A 24753-nucleotide genomic window follows, 5' to 3' on the forward strand; every position below is an offset into this window, starting at 1 on the left:
GCCGGACTGGACTCGATGTCAAAGGACATGATGATGATGATGGCCCCAAACAAACAGCAGAAGCAAAAACTCATCATCCATCATGTCGACGAGCCGCGCCGCCGCAACGGACTGAGGCGCAGCCATCGGCGGCGGTTCGGGGCGAGCAGAGGAGGGGACGACTCGTCGCGCGCCGCGGCGAGGAGCTTGGAGGTCCCATCTGCCACTCCCCTTCTACAAGTAATTCCGGCGATCTGCATTTTTCTTCAGATTCCGTTACTTGCTTCATTCTTCCATAGCAACGTGGATCACGGTTTCCCCTTGTCTAAAGAAAGTATTTTGTAAGATACACAAACACATGTGACCCAAAACGTTCGTTGCTAGGATGCCTGCCGCACCAAATGAACTTCTTCTGGGGTCGAATCTGGTCGTTGCAAAGTTTCACTATTTGGATCAAGGGGAAGATTTTCGGACGCAGCTAATTAATGCTTGACAAGAACATGTGCGGAAGCAATCAAGACAAGACCACCAAATGACAGAATTACCTTCAGAGGTAAGAACCAAAGAGTATTGGCACTTGATGAAGCCTGTAGGCATGGGTCGTTTTTGTTATCTAACTGTTGCAAGTATTATAATAGCATCTTCTGGTTAGCAGGGCCGTATCTAGGCCTGTGCGCCTGTGCGGGGCGTGCGACCGCACAGGCCCCCAAATTCGAAGGGCTGCCAAAATACTAGGTATACATTAAGTATAATTATATAGAGATTTTAATTTTTTTAATTGTTGGCCCAATTTGTCGCAAAATATGGACCAAATTGTTCCTAAAAGATGAATCTTCGTAGGCGTATCGCTTGCCGCTTTCTTTCGCACGGGTGCCGCTCGGGGTCACGCGTGTGACCTCGAATGGACCTGTCACAGCACCCCAACCTCTCTAGGATTCCATGTTTTGAGACTCAAATCGAGACAATAAACTAGGTCACTCGTGTTTTGTTGCTAGAATTATTTTTTCCGGAACAAATATTTTTTATTGCTCAAACAATAACAATTGTTCCCAGCAACAAAAAACCAGTCCAAAAAAATAGTTATTGGGCTTTGTGTGATGATTTGATTGCCAGTCACATGTATGACTTCTAATATTTACGCTTTCACACAGCACATCGGGCTTGCCGGCTGCTATCGCTTGATATTCGCGATCTTGCACTAGGCCACTAGGGCCCAATCCATTGTTTCGCACAGGACCCCCGGATTTGCCGGTACGGCCCTGCTGGTTAGGTAAAAATATCAGTTCAGAAGAAAGCATACTGTGCTAATCTTGTACTTGTTGTGCCCATGGTAAGGTTGCACGATATATGAGTTTACACAACACATGTAGAGAAAAAACTGATCAGAGAAATATTTAGGATCTTGCTGTCTCATGAACGAAGTGTACATTGTACGATTAAGGGGTCTTCCCCTACAACAAACACATGTAGGTTGTCTGTACCATAACAGACAGAGTAGAACTTTCATTTTTAATTTGGTTCACACCTAGTCTCCTTTACGTTGGAAAAAAAATATTGCTATATATGTGAGTTACTTCAATTGTATCATGCAGCTCTGTGTCAATTCAATTGGTTTGCCTTGATCGGGGAAAAACATGGAAATTGTGTAGAACCAAATCCCAATGGACAAATATCTTAGTTTATCCGCATGCTTTAGACCTTGATCACACAGGAAATCATATGAAAATAAAAAATCCTTTGGATTCCTGCTGTCCCCCATCTGAAGAGCTTGCACCACCTGCTTCATCATTTTTCCTGTTTGCTTTTGGATCTCAATCATTCACACTTGATTGGGCGAATGCACGGAGCTTTTCCTTCTGCGCCATTGTACTGTTGGGAAAATCCCCAATTTTGGCTCTTTCATTTCGATTCAGTGTTGAATCAGATATATGCAAACAGTGTTAGCATCTGTATTCAGATTCCCATATATCCTGCAGCTGTTCAATTGGGCCCATTTAGTTTGTCCATATCTGAAGAGAAATTCAAGAATGACTGTTATACATACTACACAAACACAGTTGGATTTTGTATGCAGTTTTAACCTTTTTTTTTGTATTCGCCATCATTTCTAATGAAGAGATGTTAGAAAAGACCGATTAGAAAAACTGGAGTAAGTTGAATCCATCAGGTGAAGGACGTCCATGATAAAAGTGATGAACACTAGAATGATAACCTGCTCAATTCGTGCAGTTATGCTGGGGACAAATACCAAGTTAAGTATTTTCTTTAACCAAATTAGGATATAGTATACCCTGTGGACTGTGATGCTGAAACTGAAACTAGCACCTTGTGATTTAGCTAAGAGGTTAAGGCTGGTTAGATGCAGAGTGGCTAACCAAGAAGGGAGCATTTATAAACATCGTCTGTGCTAGACAGTAGAAAGTTTCTCCCAATTGATCTGATCTCATTGTTCAAAATCTCAGGTAAGAGATCTCATTCTTTCTGTTGGTATGAAGTTCGAATTGATAATGGCTAGCTAATTACTGGTTGGCTAACTACTCTTCATATTAAGCCATCATATATAGCTGCAAAAACAAATTTAGGATGAACATTCAGGGGAGGCAAGCTCAGTTTTAAAATTGGTACTCTTTCCTTGGCCATGCAAGCAAACATTTCGCGGTAGGGCAGCCTGACATGTGCCCTGTGGGGCCATGTTTGAGCATCTGCATTATTGCATTTGCATGATCATTTGGCCTTAACCCTGTTAGATTATCCATCATAGAAGCTTGTGAGACCAGTGATTATGATGTGTTTGAGCAACTAGGCAGCAGTTCTGCAACACAACATGTTCCGTTGCAGTAGATCTGTTAGCAGCAGACAGAGACAAGTTTAATTATTGTGGCCCTTACAAAAGTTTTACCCTTCTGAGAGATTTTGCACAAATACACTACTGTTTCAACACAGTTTCGATATGTACAGTGGTCACGGGAATCTGCAGAATCATGCTTCACCGGAGGAATTAGTGACTGTTTTAGCGCCTATCACTTGAGTAACTAGCTTGTTATGGCAGCAATGCATGTAGGTGCGCACACAATAATGTAGACGCTAAGCTTCAGTGGTTACACATGCATGGAAAAGATGATAAGAGATGAGCAACCATGCTAGTTCAGTGGTGGGTCAAGGTCGACATCTATTACAGTTACAGACATAACCATATAGTTGATTGATCTTCTGCTATCAGCTGAAGGACTCATTATGCAGATGTACTAGATGATTAGTCTGTTGCATACATTGCGTTTGATACAACTCCTGTCGCCACTAGTTTAACCTTTGGTGATTCCATATACTACTATGATAGCAATGCAGATCTATTAGACGATTATTAGTCTGTTGTATATGTCGCATTCGATACTACTATGATACAATGGTGCCGTGCCATGATAATGCTATATCCTTATACATTAAGTTTGGTCACAGGTTTCCTGGAGCCTTTGCTTGTTTGATTCATGTCATAAGATGTGGAGGTGTTCAATGAGTGGAAGGAAATGGAAGAAAACAAAATAATCCTTAGAGGTGAGCATTAAATTTGGTCTCATGCTTAGCCCTACTTGCATAAATGCTGTCGAATATATTGTAATCTTTTTGAATGAGCAAGAGGTGGAATTTTTTAGCTTCCCCTTTTGTAACTTGGGTAAAGAGAATCATAGTTTTTAGAGATGATTCAAAATTGACTTGATATCTGACATGAAAGAACTTGGGTTGGGTTGCAACCTTATTAGAGAGAACACCTGGAAACCACAGCTTTGTTTCAGACACTGGGATAATTTGTTAGTACTAACCAATGTCCTTGCTCGATCTCTCTGCTGGGGAAAGGAGAATCTGGAGTGTGGCACAAGCGGCCTTCCAGCAGCAAACAATTGCCAGCCGCAGCAAACCTCTACAACTTTTAATCACCTGACTGATTGATTAAACCCACCCCATCTTGTTTTATTTTCTGCACGACAGATGGGGATGGATAGATTGGCGCAAGAAATGCCCGCCGGATGGTCGCATGAGCCGACAGAGTAGACACACACAGGGCAGGGAAGGGCACTGTGACTACTACTCAAAAACTAGCTGTATCATCCAAATGGATGGACGGATGTTCACTTTCCCCCTGCAATTTAGATGGAGAAGAGTATTGTGGCACTTCCCTCCAAGTGTAATTACTTTTGAATCTTTCAACAAGTAAAATGGATGGGCGGCGTAGTACATGAATCAATTTGCGAAACCATTTGATATATGCTGTGATGCAGGTGGATTCCACGTGGAGGAAGCATGGCATTGGCAATTTGGCATGGCCAACACAAGAGAGAGGAATGTAAGCAAAAGAAGCTCAACTAATCAGGCCAGGATCAAATAAAACAACCCACTTGACTCCGATCCATTGCAGGTAGGCATGTTCTTCCACCATAAAAATAAGATAATCCTCCATCAGCAACCTAACTAATCTCTGCTCTCTAGGTTACCTACCCTGCTCCCAGTTTAGTTTGGCTTTGCATATAGTATACTAGTCGTTAGTTTAATACAATCCTGCAGTTGAGCTCAGCAACTCCCTCGCCCTCCAAATAAAAGCCGCATCACCTTCATTGCTTGCTTGCCCAACGCCTCTATTCCATCTAGCGAGCTAGCTAGTCTTGTAGCTTCCTCCTCGATTTCCATCTTAATTCCTCTCACCGCAAGCACAAGTGCATGCCATGGTGAAGAAGAAGCAGCAGCTTCCTGTTGGTGGCCTCACCTCTCTCTTCAGCAGTAGCAATAAGCAGCCGTCCTCCTCCGCCGCGTGGCAATGGACCTCCTGCGGCCTGCACCCAAGAACTCTGTCCTTCTGGCAGCAGCAGCAGCAGGAGGAGGATGACGCCAATCGCCATGGCTGCCAGAACCAGCATGTTGCCAATGACAGCCATATGGCGCTGACGAAGTGGCAGGCTCATTACAAGACCATCAGCTCGTGCTTCTCCCCCAACTCCTTGGCCTCCATTGACAGCTTCTCAGCGGCGTCGTCCGACGCTGCCGAGGCAGAGGCCGTCATCCGCGCGGTGCGCTCGGGTCGCCTCCTCTTCGAGCCCGAGGAGGCGTCCTCTTTCAAGGCGTCCTGCAAGCCGATCATCATCAAGGACGCCACCACCACGATCATGAGCAAGCAGGCGGCGTTCGGTGGCGCCACGGCCATGTCGGTGGAGTCCCAGAACCCGTACCGCGACTTCCGGGAGTCCATGGAGGCGATGGTGATCAGCCAGGGGGGCGTCAGGGACTGGCGCTGGCTGGAGGAGATGCTAGGGTGGTACCTGAGGGCCAACGGCAAGAGCACGCACGAGCTCATTGTCGGCGCCTTCGTGGACCTGCTCGTGGCGCTCAGCACCGCCACCTCGCCTGCAGATTCGTCGTCCCCGGCCACCCCTGCCACTGCCAACTGCTCCTCACCATCCAGCGATTGCTCTTGCTCCTCCTCCTTGTAGTTTGATACTTAGATTAGAACGCAGCGTCCACGGATGGATGGATGGATCAGCGCGAGAGAGGAGGACATTGTTTTGATTTCTTAGTGTTAGTTTCTGCATCTTCATCATCTATCATCGGTCATCGCCCTGGCCAAGCACAATCAATGCAGGAGATAGAGTTGATCGTCGTCAAGGCCAGCTTGCTATAGTCATCCATCTCATAAGTTAGGAAGCACGAAGGACCGAGTTCTTGGGTGCTGGCCGCAGCCAGCAGGAGGTTCTTCACTCCTAGTAGCAGTAGCCTAGTAGGTAATTATCTGATTTTTGCAAATACTCAATTCTAAATCAATGGAATGTGAGGATTGTTAGAGGCAAATTTATATATTCTTCTGTCTACACGGCTTAATTTTACTGGTCGTTGGCCACTTTTAGCTTTTTTTTTTTCAGTCAAATTAAGACCCGACCTGTGTCGCAAGCTGTTTAGTTTGGCATCAGGATGACTAAAAAAAAAATTAAAATGTACGCCCTTTTCTCTCTTTTTTTCTCAGTTAATTTGCTGGGACATCACCAGCTCCCTCACCTCATGCAGCTAGCAGAGTCAAATTAAAGCATACACAACACAACTAGTACTAGCAGCTTGTTTGCACCTGCAATAATCATATCCAGCATCAACAACAGTAGTGCAGGTCCACACACGTTCTCATATTCACCAGCAAGCAACCTGATTCAAATTATGTCTTGCTCACACAGGCATCGCAATGTTTTCTTGGCATATATAACCTTTTAATTTCGTGATGACTTTGAGGCTGTCTAGGTTAAGATTTGGAATTATTGCGTTCTTGCTCCTGTTTGTTTTAGACTTCAATTGTGATTTTACTCTCACTTTCTTTCACTTTGTATTTTTACCCCTACTGTTTCACCATGAAGCTTTCGTTTACCCCTGGAATTCACTCTGTTAGCTGCAATCAAGATTTAGCAAATTTAAAAAATAAAAAACCCTTTGTAATAAGATGAAAAGACAAAACTACCCTTTATTCCTTCAATCCCCTCCCCTCACTCTCCAAGCTGTGCTCATTCTCGAACCCAAGCAAGGCCCCCAACAGGTGCGAGCGGGCGCAGCGCGACCAGCAACGGCGTCCGTGCGCGCACGCGCCATGGAGGCGCGAGGAGGGGCAGCAGCGGCCGGAGGGGCGTGGTGTGGCAGAACCGCCTAAATTATCTCGGCTCAAGTGCGCAGGCCATCACCATAAAGGCAACATTAGCTTAAACGCACTTCAAACGGAACAATTCTTGGTCTGTCGGGTAACGTCCCGATACAACCACCGATTCTCGGATCGAACAAGCATACCCCGCACGAAGGCGAGTCCAGAGATATTACAACCACAAATTTTACAACACAGGCAAGTTCAGTAGTGATTACAAACTAGTTCAAATCATTATTTACAAAGCCAACTTAAGTAAAACGGTTATACAAGCCATAAGTGTAAAGCTTCAGGGTTTAAACAGCGGAAGATAAAACACGACGGCTATAACACGTCGCAAAAAGGATACCAGGCTAGCCCAAGTATGGTATCACTCGTCATAGTCATTACCGGTCGCAGACGTATCCCACTCTACGGACCAGCCAGGAGGCAACGAGCAAGGATAGGTCAAGCTAGCGATCTGATCCTCAAAACTCATACCTGAAAAAGGGTTTCAACAGCAAGACTGAGTATTCTAATACTCAGCAAGACTTAACCGCCAACGGATATAAGTAGCTCACTTTAACTAGACTATGCAAGGTTTTGTGAGGCTCTGGTTTTCCTTTTGCTGAAAAGCAATAAAGAGTATGTCCTTACTTTCAAGTTTTAGTTTTCAAGATTCTAGTTGATTAATCATTCTATGTCAGCAACTACTATCCAATCATAGTAGAAATCTAAGCAAACATCAAGATTGATTAAAGTATTGTTGCTCTTCTTACTCTGTGTGGCAAAGAGATCAAGCAGTCTCATTTCATCGTGAGAGGCGGACGATTCTGAATCGAAATTCAACCTTGCAAGGATAACCTAGTACACACGTCTGGAACACCGTCGGGTCATTCCCAAACAACCGTTGACCTTTCTTTCCGGCTTGTGGATAGGGTCACTCTCCCCGACTACAGGGCTCCAAGGCCGAACCTTGTCCCTTGAAGTCGTGGTGTTGCGCAACATAAAAATAAAACCTATCCCTACTGAGAGAGTGAAAGGTATATCCACTCCCCGGTCCAATCGGCTACTAGGCTTGCCGCGTACCATATTTACGGCATGTGACTAGTACTTTCAAAAACTTAACCAGCACTACCACACACCGCGACCTTAGCAAGTTCATCAACACAGACGGGGTCTCACATAAAGTCATGATATCGATCACAACCCCGTCCGTCGTCCTTATATTGATAACAGAAAGTAAACAGGCAATTCCTATAAAGCTCGCGAGTGACAGGCAATCACTCGACTTTTACCGGTCCTATAAGCTTAGCAAGTAGTCGAACTCAAGTGTAGTGTTCAATACATAGGTTCCTAGGATCATGCATCTAGGGTTTCAATTCAAAACCTAAGAACTGTAAATGCACAAGTAAGTAATAACAGTAAATGATAATAATTTGAAATATAGGTTATGTCCGGGGCTTGTCTTCTCGGTAGTCGCTAACTATTTCAGCTCTAGGCTCTTTCAAACTTTAGTTCGGGGCTTCAGTTAGTTCAGCAGTGTTTACTTGAGCTTCGAGATCACCTCCGTCAGATTCCGGGATCAGCTCGTACGTCCCGTCCGATAAGGCAGTCGTGTCTATATGTAATGCAAGAACAACATTAAAAACATACATGGGCAATCGTTTATAGAGTAGTTAAATAACAAATTTAACTACACAAGGCATCATGATCAACAGCACAAAAAGAAGTTGACTAACTTCATGAACAAGTGGGGGTGGATTCCTATAGCAATTACTTCCATGTTTGCAAATAAACATATAACTCAAAGTACAAACAGTAATTAATTTACCAAAAATTACCCTAAACAGAACATGAACAGATTAAGCTACCCTGTAAAAAATCATGCCAAGACATGTAGCCATTTAATCACAACAATTCATTCATTCAGACAACATCTAGAACAAGTTTGAATTATACTAGTCAAACTAAAACAAAACCTGAGATCAAAATTTAACATTAGATCTACACAGGGATTATATAGCTACTGTGAATTTTTCATGATTTTATCTACACAGAATTAATTCTGAGAAAATAAACAAAACAGACATCAGTTTGGCAAGATTCAAATTTAGCTCATGTTCTAGTCATGAACTGAGGCTCAAACTTCCTGGACAAACTAAGCTACTCAGAAAGAGAATGCAGAAATAAATTCATGATTTATTAAGAAAAGAAACTATTTACCATAATTAAAGTCTACTAAACAAAGATTAAATCAAATAAATAGCTACACCAAAGAACTGATCATGAAATTTTTATAGCAAAACAAGTGTTACAAGAGTGAACCATCATAAAAGTTTCACTGCAAGACATGGCTTTATACAGTAGTTAAGAAAAAGAGGAAAACAACTAATATTTAAGCACTAGTAACACAAATTAAATTCTACAGCAAAAACTTGCAACTAAAGCCTAACATATTATGGTTCTACTGCATAGAGCTCTTCAAGAGGATTCCAAAACATCAAGATTTACTATTTTACGAATTTTCTACGAATTGATATTGAATTTCAAAGATCACAACAAACAATTACAAACAAGTCCCTATAGCACTATTCAAATGTGTCACTGACTACGCAGATAACCCCCTGGGGTTTTTCAAATTCAAACACCGACGTCCCTAGCCGGGTCAGAGAGGGGAGGCGGGGTTTGACCGGCCGTTTCCCGGCGAGGGGCTCACCGGCGGCGAGGGGAAACAGTAGTGGGGGCTATAGGGGTCCAAGGCGCACCTCTAGGTGCTTGGAATCGAGGCTGGGGTGGTCGGGAAAGTGGATGTCGACGGCGAGCGGCGGCTTGCGAAGCTCGGCTACGGCGGCGGGGTGACTCCGGTGGAAGATGGTTGACGGGAAGTAGCCCGTGAGCTGCGTGAGAGGGAGGCAAAGCTATTTGCGTGGTCGATTTGGGCGGAGCGGCTCTGGAATAGCGAGGCAACAGCGGGGTGGAGCTCGTCGGCGTTCACGGTGGAGCGGCGGCGTGTTCTGGGGTCTGGAAGCGAGGAGCAACCGAAAGGGCGAACGGATTAGCTTGCTGGGGCTTTTGTAGTGCCCGGGCGCGCGCGAAGAGAGGGCGGCGTGCTATGCCCGGGGCTGTCCACGGCGGCGTCGCGGTGGCGGCCGCCTGGGCGGCTCTAGAAGCGGCGGGGCGCGTGGCACGGGAAGAAGAGGGCCAGCGCGAGGCTAGTGGGCGGTGGAGGAGGTCGTCCGCGACGCGTGGGTGCTAGCGCGCGCCGAATTAATGGCCGGGAAGGCGCCGGCGCCGGCGCTGTCGGTGGACGGCGGCGAGAAGCAGAGCAGGGAGGTGGGAGATGGGGATAAGGGCGATTTTGCAATTTCCAAAAATTCCAGGGACTAAACTGTAAACCAGCGATAACTTTTAAAATAGGGCTCAAATGAAAAAGTGACCAACATGAAAGTTGTTCAACTTTTCAAGATCTACAACTTTGATGTTGTGCAAAAATTTATTTGACCAAAGATACAAGAGCTAAAATTAAAAACATAGAAAGAAATTTGAATTCTAGGAAATTTGCCTTTTTCAAAGCAATTTCACTTCAAATGTAGACTTACAAGTAAAATTGGCTACCATGCATTAAATGCACTGAAATTTTACAAAAACACCCTCCACAAAAGCTATATTCATAAACAACTATATAAAGGACCTTGCATAAAATCATAATTACACATATAACCTTTCATAATTACAAAAAGATCCTTTTTAAGTAATTCAAGCACATGATGCATAGCAAACATACACAATTACTGTGCAAACACCTTTTTAATTACTGTGCAGACACCTAGGGTGTTACACGTGGAGTGGTAGCGGCAGCTGCAGCCCACGCGCCCAGGGGAGGCGCATGCAGGAGCCCCGATCGAGCCAGAGCCTAGGCCTCTCTCTTCCTCTGTTTCCTCTTGAGTGTGGTGGAGGCTGGTCCCTAGCAGCGGCGGGCGGGCGCGCGGTGTGTGTGGGGGGTGGGGGTGGTTTCAAGTTAATTTTGTGTATCAAGATGTTGTTCAAATTCTGTCAAATTCTTATTCATATTCTTATTGAAATATTGCTAAAATATAATGCCAAACAAGAGTATATTCACAAAGTTCTAAAAAAAGTAAGGGTATATTCGTAGGGGCAAAATTGTCTTTTTTGACACCGTTAAGTGTTGTTCACCGAGTAGGGGTACAATGAGTCTTCATTTCAAAATAATAGTGGTAAAAATGCAAAGTGAAATAAAGTAGGGATAAAATTATAGTTGGAGTTCAAAACAGGAACAAGAATGCAATTGCCCCTAAGATTTCTTGCTATATATGGTGGCATTGAGTTGCTGGTGATGGCATCGGTGGCAATGTTCTGGCTAGGAAAGGGAGAAGTATTGTGAAACTATTGGAGCACATTTTTATTAGGAAGATAACATATCTGGTGCAAACTAATAACTTCTCCGTGCAAACCGTGCATACTTCAATCTGGACCACCGGATCAACATCCAAGGGGTATGGGAGATTAGGTAATTTTACAATTAACTACTCGTCCTTAGATTGGGTAATCACACTTTAGCAAATCTCCCCTCCCACTCCCCCTTAGATGTTGATCCATGGTCCATATTGAAGTTTGCACGGTTTGCATGCATGAAGAAATTGGTTTGCACGTGATATGTTCCCTGTTAGAAAAAAAAGGAGACTACTGGAGATAGAGATGCTCTAACCTCTAAGGGCACACCAAATAGTTTTAGCCGTATTGTAGCTATATATATAATGCCTATGTGGAACATCGACATCATTTCAAATTTAACGGAATTTACACGGGAAGCCATATATATGTGAATCAAATTAAGGCACCTACTACAGTATAGAGATGCAATTAACACTACTAGATATACTAAAATACATCATCCAATATATGTAATTGCTGCAACTAGCTAGCTAGCTACTAATCTCTCTCTTAGCTTTGTGGATCTGTTAGTTAATTTGTTCATGACGACATATATATGATCTATGGAATTAATGCATGCATGCATGGGTCGATCTGATCTGCAGATAATTAACATCAAATAAACTAAGAGCGAACGAGCGAGCGATCGAGCCATCAGAAGTAGTTGATCATCAGAACCAGACCCTGCATTCTGTGGGATGGAACTCGGGCGACGGGCCGGCGGCGCCGCCATCGATCTCAGTGGCGTTCCGTCTGTGGATCCTGAGCGGGCAGTCGATCTGGGTCTTGGGCCCCGGCACGGTGATGACCCAGAGGCTGAGCTTGATGTGGGCGCTGATCTTGACGGCGATGGAGAAGGTGGCGCCCTCGGCGGCCTCCCTCCGGAACCCGGCAGCCGCGACGCCGCCGACGAGCGGGGCCTCGCCGGCGAACTCGGGGCTGAGCGGGCTGGTGGCCCCGGTGCCCTGGAAGAGGTCGGGCAGGCGGGCGTCAGCGAGCGGCTGGCCCTGGTAGTAGGCGCGCGCGGCGACGTCGAGGTAGTGGAGGGCGATGCGCCTGTTGGGGTTGTGGAGCTGGACGGCGAGGGAGAGGTTGTAGCGGAGGATCCACGTCTGCGGGGTGAGCGTGAAGGCGGAGAGGTCGGCGGAGACGGCGGTGGCGCGGATGATGTGGGGGCGGAAGAGGAGGTAGAGGATGAGGGCGACGAGGCCGGCGGTGAAGACGACGCAGGTGGCGACGCTGAAGAGGCAGCTCAGCACGCCGCAGAAGAGGCACCGGCAGGGGCAGCACAGCAGCGACGACACCGTGCTGGCGGCCTTGCCCATGGTGGCCGGATCGATCGACCGGCTAGCAGCAGCCGGCCAGCGACGAGCAGTATTAATGAATGATAGATGGACGAACGAATTCAGAGGGAGTGAGCAGTGGATCGATCGAGATGGAGAGAGACGGCCGGCCATGCAAGTCGGATCGGAGGAGCGGATCGGAAGCGGAAGCGGAGGGAGGCGTGTGCGATCAAGAACGTCGTCTGCTCGTTCCGTGGGCGCATGTCGTTGACCCAGACCCAACCTGATACTGGGCCTTCTACTTCCATCCAATGTTTCTTTCTACCTTCGTTGGGCCGGGTCTTTGGGCCTTTAGCTAGCTGATGATGGATGGCGCCAATCCTATATATCCTTGATCAACTCTGTTCTTAGCAGTTTATCCATTCCTTCTGGGAAATCCTAAAACGGGTTTGCAAAAAGTCTACTTCCACTCTAGATTTTTTTTTTGGCAAAGTAATGAACACACACAAAAAAAATCAATGTTGCCGCTTTAATCATGAAAATGAAACGATACAACATCTGTTTTTTGACTGATGATTCACGCTAATGGTATGGGCCTTCGGTATATGCGGCCAGGGGCATACCCATACTCGCAACATGTTCAGTATATTTGGGAGCTGGCTAGATGAATTAGAAAAAAAATTTAAACCACTAGTCCATGTGGCCGCAGTAGCCTTGTGTGTTGGTCCGTTTGGCTCTGCAGAAACGCAATAGTTTTTTATAACAAACAATTTTCCTTTTTGCAGATTATCTTCTCAACTACACACTGACTCTGTACGTGGGCTATCCTTCAGCGGCATACTTTGCAGAATATTCTTGTAGTAGTGTCTCATTTTTTGACACAAGTGACCAAGGACTTTTTTATCCGGGCACATGGGTGGTGGTCTAATCTTAGGATCGACAGTTATTAATGAGTCAGGATTCTTGTCAAACTTTTGTAGGTTGTGTGCCTTCCGGCAGAGGTCGAGAAATTTCAAGATGATGTATCATCTCGATGTATCTTTCTTGAAATCAATAAAATTTCTTTTTTCCAAAAAAAAATCTATTGCTCATCTTCATCTCCAATCTCCCTAAAAAAACTTGATCTCTAGTCTCTCTCTCTCGAGAAAGATTTTTTTTAAAGGAACATTTTTCCGTTCTTGTATTAATATAGTAGAATGAGCGCATAAACAAAAGGCCTAAGCCAAAAGTGAGAAAAAGGTTTAGACCTAGCCTAATCTCCAGGCTATAAATCACTTAGACATTTAGCTCCTGCCAAGCACGAGGCACAAGCTTCCTCCTTAATTTTTGCAAGCAACGTTTGGACCGAGAACTCTTTGTGTCGAAAGATTGTTTCATTTCTCTCATTCCAAATTTTCACAGGAAATAAGCAACAAAAGCGATTGCATCGTCTTAAGTGACAGTCCAGTAAAAGTACTTGCCACCTTTCACCAGTGGGCTGCGCTGTCGGAGGTATCCCAGGAAACCATATTTACGGTCGCCGTAGGTACACTGGCCCCAAGCTCGGCCCACATGCGTCTGGTATAACGACATTGCGCAAATAAATGCAGAGCCGATTCATCCGCATGTCTACAAAGAGGGCAGTTCTTCTGGTTTGGCCACCCCCTCCGATTAAGCCGATCCGCCGTCCATAGCCGGTTCTGGTAGGCTAGCCAAGCGGAGATTTTACATTTGAGCAGTGCCCACACTTTCCATATCAACTGATCCAGATCCTTGTCCCTAGCCCCCAAAAATTACATCATGTACGCTGATTTGGTGGAGTACTCTCCATTTTCTCCTAGCTTCCACTCGATTTGATCTGGCACCCCCGGACGTAGCTCAAAAGATTGCAGCCGTGTGTAAAGGTTGACAAATAAACTCCACGAAATGCTGCTGAGAGGTGAGCATATATCTGTTATGTCGTACAAAAGCTTAGCCCTTAGGTTGGCCTGATGGCTCGATCTCTTTTTTGCCCCCCTATCTGCTATGAAATGACATGCTTACTTGTCTGCTCGACGATCTTCATGTAATCAGCGGCGGAACCAGAAATTTTGAATAAGGGGGGCCGAGCAGATACTTTATACTATACGTGAGAAACATATCAAGATATATATACGTGTTACTAATATTTTAGATAGAGAAAATGCTTTACATATGTTCTGTTTGCACTTTACAACTTCGCAGACGTATTGCGAATTTGTATTCTCTTTCTTTCATAAAATAATATCAAATGTCTTCGTTTTTTTAGTTTGACCATGTTTTCTGAAAAAAATTATAACATACTCCCTCCGTCCCACAAAGAGTGTAGTTTTAGGAAATTTCAGACACATTACTTATCTAAACAAATGACTTTGTTACCCCTAATTATTTCTACCAATTATGATTGAAAACCACATTATTTATTTGGTTTTCTAGAAATGTAGGGTATTCTAGAGTTTGAAATTTGTAGGGCATTCTAGAGTTTGAAATTTTTACTCAAATGTAAGGCATTATGAGTTGAGAGTGGACCCAATCATCTTAATTGTGCATTATTTTCGGATCTTTTCTAATAAAAAGACATGCATGCAGCCATGCAGGGGAGGTGCACGTGGGGGAGGTGCATGAGAAATGTCATGCTACTTTAATTATTAGCACATATTTAGTTAACCAAATAGAGTCCCAATACTTAATAATTAGGGTAATTAGGGGTAGGAGAGTCTTTTATATAGCCATAATTTATTCTAAAAACTCCAGAATGCCTTATATTTGGTGACGGAGGGAGTAATATTGGAGTCTTCGGGTTGGATTTGACTAGTATTTAGCTAGCTGCCTAGGTAGATGTGTATACGTGCACCGTTCAATATGTGTTGTTGGGTATGTTAAGGACGATAGCCGAGGAACTTAAGTACAAAGCATCGTTGCATTGATTGACCTTTGTGTTGGGCTTTAGAATATAGGTGGGGGTTAAAATTTTCACTGATTTTAGGGGGGGCCGTGGCCCCTGCTCGCCCCCCCTGGTTCCGCCGTTGCATGTAATAATCAATGATGATGGATGCTTATGCATGGGTAGATCATCACTTGATTGGAGAGAGGATGCAGAGGCCGGCAGCAGCTAGCAGCAAGAGTTTGACGCTCCATCCATCCAAAAAGCTAAGTGTGGGGGTTACTTACTTTGGTAGGTACGTCGTAGCCACTTTATTAGTTTCTTCAATTCATTTGTACCAAACTATATAGCCAGTTTTGCCATGTCATCACTAACCCAGCTCCACGGTACCAAACTATATAGCCAGTACGAGTCCGTACTTACTCTAGAACTAACCCAGCTCCGATCCAGATTACAAACTTAATAATAATAAAACTTAAATACCAAAATAAAAGGCAGCCATGGATCCATGAAAACCAAGACATGTACACTTATATATGTAGCATTAATTTTCCATCGTCCGATCCGGTGGATGGGTATCAAATATAAAGTGCAGGGAAATGATCGGTCCGTCCAGAAACGTCGATATCAGAGCTCAGCACTAATAGTAACGTGTACAATGACGTGCCAACGACAACCCTGCCTGCCTGCCTCCACTAATTTCTTTCTTTCTTTCTTTCACATGGAGCGCGCACACTGCACAATATAGTAATAGGTAGCTACCAGCTTAATTAATATTATTGTCACCTTGGATAGGTCAACATTAGCAACAAATATAATTAGTGATGCCGTCGTACGTTTGGCAGAAAAAAAAAGCTAAGGTTGCTATATTAGCTTGCAATTCAAGAGTAACAGCAGCTGCTCAGCAACCAAATAACATATAGCTTGACTAGGGATTCATCTATTTGGATCCAAGGACCAATTTTTAACCGCCCTCATATTTGGATGCCAAATATAGAACAAGTAAACAGGAACTAATTATCATTGGGCTAATTACATTGGCGGCCATTAGGTAGCACACATAGGACTAATTTTTAGTCACTGAATTAATGGATTAGTATCTTGATGTCTCACTGAAACTTCTAGAAACACATGATCAGGGAAGCACACACACATGGATAGATATCCCTCCTCTACTGAGTTAATTATTAGTTAGTCACAACAGTATTTTTCTCTCACGCCAAATCAGCCAGGCAGCCAGCCAGCCAGCCAACTAACAGTGTTTTCCTCTCACGCAAAATCAGCCAGCCATCCAGCCAGCCAACCAGCGGAACAAGGCGATATAGTACAGTAGATGTCACTCAAAGGTAGCTATCTTTCTCTACTACCCCCCAGCTAGCTAGCTTTTGCTTTTCCCATCCACTACTCAAAGTCCCGGCCCCCAATGCAAATAAATGATCTTTCTATCATGCATTGACGAATCGATGAAGAAGCTAATTAATTAATTAAGGATGACATGAACAATTACATATTTTACTTACTTGAAGTAATTAAGGATCGATCGATGATAACAGTAATTATATATATATTGAAGTAATAACAGTAGAGAGATGATGAAAATTAGTGAGGCAGGCAGGTAATAATATATAGGTATAGGTAGCTAGACTTCGACGATGCATGGCGCGGCGCGGTTGAACTTGAAGTATCCGACCCCTCCTCCGGCGTTGGATCCGTAGCTCCCCTGGCCGTCGTTGACGGTGAGCAGCGCCGGGCAGCGCACCCTGAGGTGGTAGTGGCTGGTGATGAAGGCCCCGGCCTTCCACCGGATCCACCCGTCCACGCGCACGGTGACCAGCAGGTACCCCGCCGTCTCGTCCTGCGCCAGCGCGGTGGCCAGGTAGGGCGGCAGCGGGACGCCGGCGCCGGAGAGGAAGGGCGCCCAGACGGTGGCGTCGCCGCGGCCCTGGAACATGGGCGGCAGCGCGGTGGCGACGGTGACCTGGAGGCCCCGGTACTCGGCGTAGACGTCGGCGCGGTCGTAGAAGATGCCGACGCGGGCGTTGGGGTTGCGCGCCGCCAGCGTGGCCTGCATGGTGACGGAGAGGGCGGCGGAGGAGGAGACGTTGATGCAGACGATGTCGAGGTTGTTGAGGTAGAAGCGGGGCTTGCTGGGGCGGAGCAGCAGCCAGACGATGAGCACGATGAGGAGGGCCAGCAGGATGAGGGCGGCGAGCCCCGCGCAGAAGCGCCGGTACAGCCGCTGACGCTCGCAGTCCTTGTGCTGGTCGCAGTACTTGATCGACATTCCCTTATATTTTTGCTGCTACTTGTTGTTGTTCTTGTTGTATTTGATGATATGATCGATCGATGATGATCAGCTGCTGCTGCTGCTTCTTCTCAATTTGCTTTTGAGCGGAGTAGCTAGCAGTGATGCTCGCTTTTGAGCAGAGACGAAGTGCGTGGAGGCTGCACGGACACTAGCTACCTACTAGCACTAAAGCTGAGAGCAGCCACTCCGCCTCGCTCGTGGCCACCCTCGGCAGACTGGGGCAGCGGCCCAACCACCCGACGGGACGGGGCGCATTTACTCGCCAACTACTCCACAGCATGGGGCGGGGTCAGCTGGCGTCGACCGCCATGCCGCACAGCAGATGTGACCGGCGTCCGGTCGGCCTGCACCTGCCACTGTGCCGCTATTCCCGGCGCGGTGCAGGTCCGCGGCGCCCTGTGCGGACTTTCCTGACATACCCTCGTCAATGTGCCGCCTACCCTTGTACTTTTCTCCCCTGCAGGACCCTCGGCGGGCATGGACAACGACCCTCGGGCACAGTACGGCCCTTGACCGGGGCGAGACCGGAGTCTTCCGCACCCTCGACGCCTTACCTCATACGACGCAAGGCTCTGCGCACTCTGCAGTCACCACCACGCCGTCGACTGGCGCCACAGGACACGGACACACCCTGGGAACAGTCAAAGAACCCGCAAGGACGACGACCACGCCCGACGTCATGCTTCACAGCACTCGGCGACAAGAACGACCACTGTTCTCCCCTGGATCGGGAGGAAGAAAGGTGGCCCAGTAGATGTCTTACATGTGTAATTCTCCCCTCCTTGGTCTATAAAAGGAGGAGGCAGACCCCCTAGCACGGGGGACGGAGGCACGCGAGCACCCGTGCAAACTTCACCGATATTAGCACTTACCTCAATCAAACCCTAGCACATCCAGGAACTTGGGAGCTTCCTTCCCTCTCTCGCTCAAGCTTCTCGCTCAAGCTTGTACCCCCTACTGCGAGCACTTTGGTGCAAGTAATACAGTACACTCCTCTTTGCTGGACGTACGGCCCCCTCGGCCGGAACCAGGATAAACCTAGTGTCGCTGTGTTTCTTCTTGCATCAACCATCTAGAGACTAGGGCACGCAACATATTTACTAGTTGGTGCCGGGCCGCGAGGTCAGGACACCGACAGTTGGCGCGCCAGGTAGGGGCTGCTGCGTGACAATCGTTCTCTTGTTCCCACTTGTTCTCTAGATGGCGGGCACGTCCAACCGATTCCCAATGGGCGTATCAGATCTGATGCCGACGGGCACGGTGATCTGGTTCGGGAGCCTCGAGTTCAGGGCAACCGGCAACGGTTACCTCATGGAGCTCCTCTCGCCCAGACACAACCCCAACGCTCCGGCGCTGCAGCCCCGACGTCAGAGTCGCTTGGGCCGGCGCGCGCGGCAAGCGCGTGCGGAACGGTGCAGGGTGGCACGCCTTGGCTCCCCCACATGGGTTGAAGCCAACGTGCCACGGACTGGCGCCACGATGGACAACGCCACCACTTCACCACCAAGGGCGACAATGACGCCAACAGAAGAACACGCGGTTAGGCCTCCGCGATACCCTTATGGGATGCGGGCTTCCGCCGCAGTTTACGCGTCGTCTATCAGCACCAACATGAGCGCATATGAGGATTTGCCCAGGCATCACTTGCTCTCGATTCACAACCTCATCGCGTCGACACCAGACAGCTCATACCTCGACTCCGCGGACGAGGGCTCTGTCCCCGCACAGGATTACGTGAACCCGGAGTGGGACTACTCCGGGATCCGTGATCTCGAGGCCTTCTTGTCGTTTCAGGCTGCAGCAGACTACTGCCTCACCTGCTCCGATGACTCCAGCGAGGAGGAATACGACCCGACTCGAGAATGCTTCGTCGCCGTGTTAGGGGATCCCGACGACGACGGCAGCAGTGACAACGTCGCGGCAGATGCAGCTCACGCCGCAATGGCCGCGGCAGGAGCGACTGCAGCGCGAGGACCGTCAACCCTGGCTAACGCAGCAGAGCAACAAGCACAGCTGGCGCAACTCCAAGAGCTTGAAGCCAAGCTCGAGGAAGAGCGTCGGCAAGCGCAGAAACTGCGCCTCACGCTCGAGCAGGAACGTGCCGGCCGTGGTACGAAAGCTTGGGAGGCGGGCCGCGTCGCCCAGAAGCTGATCCTAGCGGATGGCGGCGAAGGAAGCCCCCCCCGGGATTGCCTAGGGCCAGCCAGAAGATCACTGCAGCGGCACTTCTGATCCGAGCGATGCCCGAGCCGTCTACGCCCGAGGGTCGCAACCTGCGCAAAGAGGTGCAAGCGCTCCTCGAGGATGTTGCAGTGCAGCAGGCTGAGAGTTCTACGTCTCAAATGCGCTCGGCGGCCTCGGCGAGAGCTGGCGGGGAAGCACAGCAGGACCACGAGGCCTCAGTGCACACCCCACCGGCGAACGGGGTAAGGGCACCCACGGTGCACGATCGCGTCAAGCTGACTCCTGTAAAGAAGCGACTCCAGGATGCGTGGGGCGACGCTCGCGACGGCGATGCCCACAACGTCCTTAATTAGAAGAAGAAAGATGGTGTTGTTCTCGGCTACCACCCTTGATGTGGTGGACGCTTCGACAGCAGGGAGGATAGGAGTCCGTCACCGGAGCCTCCGGGCACCCATGTGTTCAGCCAGGAAATTCGCGCTGCTCCTTTTCCCCCACGCTTTTGGCAGCCCACCACACTCACCAAGTACTCGGGAGAAACAGATCCCGGGCTCTGGCTCAACGACTACCGCCTAGCGTGCCAGCTGGGCGGCGTGACTGATGACGCTGTCATCATCCGCAATCTTCCTCTGCACCTCGTAGACTCCGCGCGCACGTGGCTCGAACACCTTCCAGCCAACCAAATCCACGGCTGGTCTGACCTGGTCAGGACCTTCGTGGGTAACTTCCAGGGCACATACGTGCGCCCCGGAAACTCCTCGGATCTCTAAGGGTGTCGTTAGCGACCTGATGAGCCTCTTCGGGACTACATCCGGCGTTTCTCCAAGCAGTGCACCGAGCTCCCCAGCGTGAAGGACTCCTAAGTCATCAGTGCCTTTCATTTGGGAACCACGTGCAGGGACCTCGAGCGTGAGCTGGGACAGAACCCTCCTTCCAGCGCCAACGCGCTCTTCAACATAGCAACCAACTTCGCCTCCGGCGAAGAGGCGGTTGGTGCTATCTTCGATAGCGAAAGGGGCAAGTGCAAGGTGGACACGCCCGCAGAGGGCAGCAAGCCCAAAGGCAACCCAAAGAAGCCCAAGCGCGGCAGGAAAGGCAAGAAGAAAGGCCCGCCAAACTAGCGTGGCCAGGGACATGACGAGGACTCCGACGAGGCCCTCGTCGTCGCCCCTAACAGCAAAGGTCCTCGAGGCCCCCCTCGAGGTGGCGGACTGTTCGACAACATGCTGAAGAAACCATGCCCTTATCACAAGGGCAAGGTTAACCACATCCTCGAAGAGTGTGACATGCTCCGCAAGTACTTCAACTGTCTCAGCCGCAAGGACGAGGCCAAGAAGGAAAAAGACCAAGATGACAAGGGTGGCGACGGCTACCCTCGGTGGAGAACATGTTCTTCATCTTCGGCGGGCCTACGGCGAACATGACCCCTCGGCAGTGCAAGCGAGAGCGCCGAGAGGTCTTCTCCGTCACCAAGGCCACGCCATCCTACCTCGACTGCTCGGAGGACACCCTCTCCATCGGCCGCGATGACCATCCTGACTACATCCCGAATCCGGGACTGTACCCACTCGTCGTGGACCCCATCATCGGCAACACCCGGTTCTCCAAGGTGCTCATGGACGGAGGCAACAGCCTCAACATTTTGTACGCCCACACCCTAGAGCTCATGGGGACTGGCTTGGACAAGCTGTGCCCTAGTGTGTCGCTGTTTCACGGTGTTGCGCCAAGGAAGCGAGTTCAACCCCTCGGGCAGATCGACCTGCCTGTCTGCTTCAGCACACCAGCCAACTTCCGAAAAGAGGTACTCACCTTCGAGGTAGTAGGTTTTCGTGGGGCGTACCACGCCATACTGGGGCGGCCATGCTACGCCAAGTTCATGGCGGTCCCCAACTATACCTACCTCAAGATGAAGATGCCGGGTCCGAAGGGCGTCATCACTGTCGGCCCGTCGTTCGAGCACGCCTACGAGTGCGACGTCGAATTCGTCGAGCGTGCCAAGGTCCACGCAGAGGACGAGGCCCTCGCAGCCACTCTGGATAAGATGGCAAGCGAGGCCCTGGACTCCACGCACCGGCACGCAGGCAGCTTCGAGCCTGCCGAGGGTATCAAGAAAGTGCCACCCCAATGACAAGGCGTTGAAGATCAGCGCCACCCTCGACAGCAAATAGGAGGTGGTTCTCGTCGACTTCCTCTACGCCAACGCAGACATCTTCGCGCGGGGCCCCTCGGACATGCCTGGCATACCGAGGGAGGTCGCCGAGCACTCCCTTGACATCCGACCCAACTCCAAGCCGGTGAAGCAGCGCCTGCGATGCTTCGACGAGCTCAAGCGCCGGGCGATCGGCGAGGAGCTGCAGAAACTTCTGGTGGCCGGATTCATCAAGGAGGTATTTCATCCCGAGTGGCTAGCTAATCATGTATTAGTTAAGAAAAAGAATGGAAGCTGGATGATGTGCGTAGATTATACCAGTTTAAATAAAGCATGTCCGAAAGTTCCTTTTCCTTTGCCACGTATTGATCAAATCGTAGATTCAACTGCGGGATGCGAACTTTTATCCTTCCTTGATGCTTACTCCGGTTACCACCAAATCAAGATGAAAGAGTCCGACCAGCTCGGGACTTTTTTTTATCACACCCTTCGACATGTACTGCTATGTCATGATGCCATTTGGCCTCAGAAACGCCGGAGCTACATACCAGCGATGTATGCTCCACGTGTTCGGAGACCATATCGGGCGGAACGTAGAGGCATATGTCGACGACATTGTTGTAAAATCTAGAAAGGCGAATGACCTGGTCGCCGATCTCAGGATCGCGTTCAATTGCCTAAGGGCCAAGGGGGTAAAACTCAACCCAGAAAAATGAGTTTTCGGGGTACCTCGAGGAATGCTCTTGGGTTTCATCGTCTCCCAGTGAGGCATCGAGCCCAACCCTGAAAAAGTCGAGGCCATCAGACGGATGGGACCGATTCGCGACTTGAAGGGGGTACAGAGGGTCATGGGCTGTCTGGCAGCACTAAGCCGCTTCATCTCACGCCTCGGTGAGAAGGGCTTGCCTCTGTACCGACTCCTGAAGAAGACCGAGCGTTTCACGTGGACCCCCGAGGCTCAAGAAGCCCTCGACAGGCTAAAGGCGTCACTCACTCATGCCCCCATTCTCACACCACCGATAGACAGCGAGCCCCTCTACCTGTACGTAGCTGCGACGACCCAAGTGGTCAGCTTGGTGATCGTTGTGGAAAGACAAGAGGAGGGTCATGCTCTGCCCGTCCAGCGGCCGGTGTATTACATCAGCGAAGTGTTGTCTGAAACCAAGACACGCTACCCGCATATCCAAAAGCTGCTGTACGCAGTGGTCTTGTCTCGGCGCAAGCTGCGCCACTACTTCGAGGCTCATCCTGTCACCGTGGTCTCGTCTTTCTCATTGGGAGAGATAGTCCACAACAAGGAAGCCTCCGGTAGAATCGCCAAATGGTCCGTGGAACTGATGGGAGAAACTCTCACTTACGCGCCTCGCAAGGCTATTAAGTCCCAAATCTTGGCGGACTTCGTCACTGAGTGGACCGACACTCAGCTGCCCCCACCGCAGATTCAAGCAGAATGCCGGACCATGTACTTCGATGGGTCCGTGATGAAAACTGGCGCCGGCGCCGACCTCCTTTTCATCTCACCCCTCGGAGAGCACATGCGCTACGTGATTCGCCTCCACTTCCCGGCGTCCAACAATATGGCGGAGTACGAGGCCCTCCTCGGTGGCCTCCGCATCGCCATCGAACTCGGCATCAAGCGCCTCAACGTACGCGGTGACTCTCAGCTCGTCATCGACCAAGTGATGAAGGAGTCTAGTTGTCATGACTCGAAGATGGAGGTATACTGCAATGCGGTGCGCCGCCTAGAGGACAAGTTCGACGGCCTAGAACTCAACCACGTCCCGCACAAGTACAACGAGGATGCGGACGAATTAGCTAATATCACGTCGGGGGCGGACCACCGTTCCCCCGAACATCTTTGCTCACGACGTCGCCAAACCCTCCGTCGATCTTAAGGATCCGGGGGAGCCGGGCCCCTCGACTGCCGAGCGCTCCGATGGGACCCCCTCGGCGGGCGAGGCCGAGCCCATGGAGACAGAAACTGAGCCTCCCTTGGCGGATGAGGGCGAGGCAATGCAGATTGACGAGGCTCCACTTTCGCAAGACTGGCGCGACCAGTATCTCAACTGGTTCAATCGAGGGGTGCTACCCTCGGATCGCGCTCAGGCGCGATGCGTCGCCAGGTGAGCCAAGTCTTTCGTTGTAGTCGACAGAAAGCTGTACAAGCGCAGCCCCTTGGGGTCCTGCAACGATGCATCCCTATCCCCGAGGGTAGGGAGCTGCTTCGAGACATCCATGTCGGAGTATGTGGCCATCATGCGGCGCTACGCACCCTCGTGGGCAACACATTCGGATAGGGTTTCTACTGGCCAACTGCAATCGCCGATGCCACAGAGATTGTGCGAACCTAGGAAGGTTGCCAGTTCTACGCTTGCCAAACGCACCTCTAGGCTCTTGCTCTGCAGACCATCCCCATCACATGGCCTTTAGCCGTATGGGGACTGGACCTCGTCGGACCACTGCAGAGAGTGCCCGGGTGCTACACCCACTTGCTGGTGGCGGTGGAAAAGTTCTCCAAGTGGATCGAGGCGCGACCAATCATCAAGATCAAGTCCGAGCAAGCCGTGCAATTCTTCATTGACATAGTCCACATGTTTGGGGTCCCAAACTCGATCATCACAGACAACGACACCCAGTTCACGAGCAAGAAGTTCTTGAAGTTCTGCGACGACTTCCACATACGTGTGGATTGGTCGGCGGTGGCGCACCCACAGACGAACGGCCAAGTTGAGCGTGCCAACGGCATGATCCTACAAGGCCTCAAACCAAGAATCTTCAACAAGCTGAACAAATTTGGCTGGAGGTGGCTCACGAAGTTACCCTCGGTCATCTGGAGCCTGAGAACAACCTCAAGTCAAGCCACGGGTTTCAGCCCGTTCT

At 49.1% G+C, this 24753-nt stretch overlaps 3 protein-coding genes across 8 annotated transcripts; 1 reads left to right on the forward strand and 2 right to left on the reverse strand.

Annotated features, from left to right (window-relative positions):
• Nucleotides 1-56: 56 nt before the first annotated feature.
• LOC120711077 (transcription repressor OFP13-like) lies at nt 57-13354 on the forward strand. 6 transcript variants are annotated; one of them, XR_005690152.1, is made up of 6 exons: nt 57-219; nt 364-532; nt 3436-3531; nt 3964-4159; nt 4254-4390; nt 13140-13354. XR_005690152.1 is itself a non-coding variant. In XM_039996478.1 (6 exons), exon 6 carries the CDS (start codon nt 4695-4697, stop codon nt 5454-5456), a length of 762 nt encoding a protein of 253 aa, XP_039852412.1. In that variant the 5' UTR covers nt 57-219; nt 364-532; nt 635-714; nt 3436-3531; nt 3964-4159; nt 4254-4694; the 3' UTR covers nt 5457-5876. The 6 variants fall into 6 exon arrangements, 5 of the variants coding, with proteins under 5 accessions (XP_039852412.1, XP_039852413.1, XP_039852415.1 ...); XM_039996478.1 differs by lacking the exon at nt 13140-13354 and adding an exon at nt 635-714 and having other exon boundaries at nt 4254-5876; XM_039996479.1 differs by lacking the exon at nt 13140-13354 and adding an exon at nt 4462-5876.
• On the reverse strand, nt 11389-12603 carry LOC120711076 (NDR1/HIN1-like protein 10). Its single transcript, XM_039996477.1, has one exon. It carries the CDS (start codon nt 12526-12528, stop codon nt 11743-11745), a length of 786 nt encoding a protein of 261 aa, XP_039852411.1. The 5' UTR covers nt 12529-12603; the 3' UTR covers nt 11389-11742.
• Nucleotides 13355-16693: 3339 nt separating the features above from the next.
• On the reverse strand, nt 16694-17785 carry LOC120711085 (NDR1/HIN1-like protein 1). The gene has a single exon (XM_039996494.1). It carries the CDS (start codon nt 17517-17519, stop codon nt 16875-16877), a length of 645 nt encoding a protein of 214 aa, XP_039852428.1. The 5' UTR covers nt 17520-17785; the 3' UTR covers nt 16694-16874.
• Nucleotides 17786-24753: the final 6968 nt, after the last annotated feature.

This window comes from Panicum virgatum, chromosome 6K, assembly GCF_016808335.1.
Source record: "Panicum virgatum strain AP13 chromosome 6K, P.virgatum_v5, whole genome shotgun sequence".
In the NCBI taxonomy this organism is placed as follows: domain Eukaryota; kingdom Viridiplantae; phylum Streptophyta; class Magnoliopsida; order Poales; family Poaceae; genus Panicum; species Panicum virgatum.